General features: G+C 37.2%; 1 protein-coding gene across 2 annotated transcripts in view; it reads left to right on the top strand.

Annotated features, from left to right (window-relative positions):
- Positions 1 to 225: 225 nt before the first annotated feature.
- Positions 226 to 2,833, top strand: part of LOC109537927 (transcriptional coactivator YAP1-A) — a 38,381-nt gene continuing 35,773 nt past the window's right edge. Inside the window, exon 1 of one of the 2 annotated variants that reach the window (XM_019904896.2) lies at positions 226 to 892. In XM_019904896.2, the coding sequence (XP_019760455.1) occupies positions 441 to 892 (452 nt within the window). In that variant the 5' untranslated portion in view covers positions 226 to 440. The remainder of the gene's footprint in view (positions 893 to 2,833) is intronic. The other variant, XM_019904898.2, reaches the window with a different exon arrangement.

Genomic DNA, 2,833 nt, shown 5'->3' with positions numbered 1-2,833 from the left:
TTGGATCCACCCTAGGTTAAAAAGCAATTACATTATCACTAATCGCCATTGAAATTCAAATCTGATGTAACAAATGACGCAAGACGTGCTGCCATCTGATCGCGGATCTAGGAAACCGCTGCTAATGTGAGAAACCTACTAGGTGAGATTGAAAGCTGGCAAAGGAAACTGCAGCACATTAGGCACTGTGAGCAGGTAAAGAAATCTGTTGAAAATCGTATATGCTACTTATTGATGCGTATTAGCCATAAATGTGTTGGGTGTTGGGTGCATTGGGTTGCAAGTTGCAAAACAAGCAGAGAATATTCGTGCAATCGGTTCAATCTGTCAAATCTGAAATCAGTGACACAGCGTGCTTGTAATGTATTGGTGTTTTAATAAGTCTTGGTAAATCGGGTAGCAAAGGAAGCCGGAAGGAATTGTGGGACAGTTCGGTGATCATGGCACGCAATCAAGATGAGGCCAAACAAGTCGTGCGAGTGGACCAGGACTCTGAGACTGATTTACAAGCTTTATTTGACAGTGTATTGAAACCGGACTCAAAACGACCTTTACAAGTGCCATGGAGCATGAGAAAATTGCCTGATTCGTTCTTTACACCACCCTCAACGGGCTCAAAATCCATAAATCATTCTCGCGAAAATTCGGTGGATTCTGCATTTGATGTTTCTGGTCCCGTGAATTCTGTGCCTTTACAGACGGCCCATCACAGAGCTCACAGTTCTCCGGCTTCTTTGCAACAGACCTATGCGGTAGGTCAACAACAGCCCCCAGCTCATCATCATATCAAACAAAGGTCTTACGATGTCGCCAGCAAATCTGAAGACAACACCCCCCTTCCCCCTGGCTGGGAACAGGCCCGCACCCCTGAGGGCCAAGTCTATTATTTAGAGTGAGTACCTGTAGCTGTACCTGTTGATGACAGGTTTTCCTGGGTCAGATTGTTATGCCACAGGACCGGACTGGGTGATTGTGTCAAATGCCATTCTTTTTATCCACGATATTTGGCTCTCTGCTATTCATGTGCCTTTATTTTTGTATTGACTATATTTAACATATATTTAAATTTTACTTTAGGCCTAAGCAAAATCTTGTAAGTTATGGAAATATAAGTTATTTATTTTGATTTTTTCTTATTCTTTTTACCACAATCATCCAACCATGTCCTTGGCATATGCATTCGAATGGGCGCTGTATGTTTTTCATTTATTATCCATGGCGAGTTCGATTTTGCCTTTACCAGTTGGTGATGCCAATTATTTTAAAAATTCTACACATTCCAATGACACGAATATTTCATTTAATTATGAACATTCGTTGACAATTCCTGTGTTCCCATTTCTTCTTACATTTAAAGACTACATTTCGTGTTTGTTAAAATCAGTAGTTGTTATTTTTTTACGGGACAGAAAGACAGCGTCCATAGCTTTTTTCGCAAAAAAATATTAACTACATACGGGGTGTACTGGGAAATGTAAGCATGCATTCAGGGTGGCCAAGCAATAGAGGGATTGCCCATGACATAAATCCTATCAGAAAACCACATATACCATCACGTGCCGGGCAGTCCGTACTTTATTATTGTTAAATTTAATGTCATTTGTTAATTTTTTATAAACAATTTTCAACAAATTTTTTTCGCATTTTTTTTTGTTTTTTACTTGTAAAATCGACGCCATTGAAGCAATCTTAGTGCCGTAAATAATTAAATTGTAGAGCATAGAATTACGAAGAGAATGAGATGTCGATCTACTTGATTGGATAATTAGAACCGGAGAAAAAAAAACTACGTTTTCTTAAAAAACTCAAAACCTGGCTAATTTTGTGAATTAAGAGCTCAAATTTTGCATAAAGGTAGTTATTTATATATACTTCATGTGTCCAAATGCTGTACTGGGTTGGATTAATAGTTTTAGGACAATTTCGTTTTCAATTTTTTTAGCGTTTTTTTTCGCCGTTGACTGCTTGCGCCTGAGATTGTCCGATTGGAATTTAAAATATTTATTTATCCATTTTTTTTAATAAATGCCGTTAAATGAGTGAAACAGAGCCTTGAATATGAGTGAAAACGGCCGAGCGCACCAAAGCGGTCGAGTGGCGGTGGTCGCTGCTGGTTGAGGGGAACAGTATAGTTACTGCCGCTATTTCACTATTTTTTTTTGATTCTGGGGTACATGAACATAAGGAAATGGTTTTTTGACTCAGATTTCACAATAAAAAAAAATTGGATAAATTAAGTACAGTTGAGTCCGGATATAACGAACTTGAAAAATGAACTAAATCTGGTTCGTTATATCCGGAGTTCGCTATAGGCGAATAATAATACAAAAACACGTGATGTATTTTATTTCGTTATTTTTACATAGAGTAGTAGAAGTAAGTAGGTATGACTAAAAAGAACACAAAAAGATAAACTAAATTCAGTTTGAAATCTACTTCATAAAGTCTGTAATTTATGTTTGTACATTTTTGCTGCAAAAATAGATGTTATTTATGTAGTTTTCAAGATCACAAATCACAAAAGGACTCCCAGATATGATTAGGAACTTGGCGTGATTGTAGAAAATTCCCAGTTTCTGACACTTTTTTTGTCATTTCAGAAATGGTTGGAAAAGCATTAGTTTCACGTTTCACCTAAATCGTCATCTTTCTCATTATCGCTCAAAGCTGTAGATGAGGTTACGGAGTCTATAATTTGCCCATTTCACTAGCATTTTCTTGCAACAACGTTTTCTTGTCTTTTTTGAGTAAACCTCTTAATAAGTCCCTTGTCAACCTTTTCATGTGCAGATAATTTTAACTTCCTACATCTAACATTTGTTTTGTCATACGC

This window comes from Dendroctonus ponderosae, unplaced genomic scaffold, assembly GCF_020466585.1.
Source record: "Dendroctonus ponderosae isolate FM_Combo_2020 unplaced genomic scaffold, Dpon_F_20191213v2 Dpon_F_20191213_1, whole genome shotgun sequence".
Lineage (NCBI taxonomy): Eukaryota > Metazoa > Arthropoda > Insecta > Coleoptera > Curculionidae > Dendroctonus > Dendroctonus ponderosae.
The sequence above is the reverse complement of the archived record's forward strand: the minus strand, read 5'-3'. Positions and strand labels throughout refer to the sequence as shown.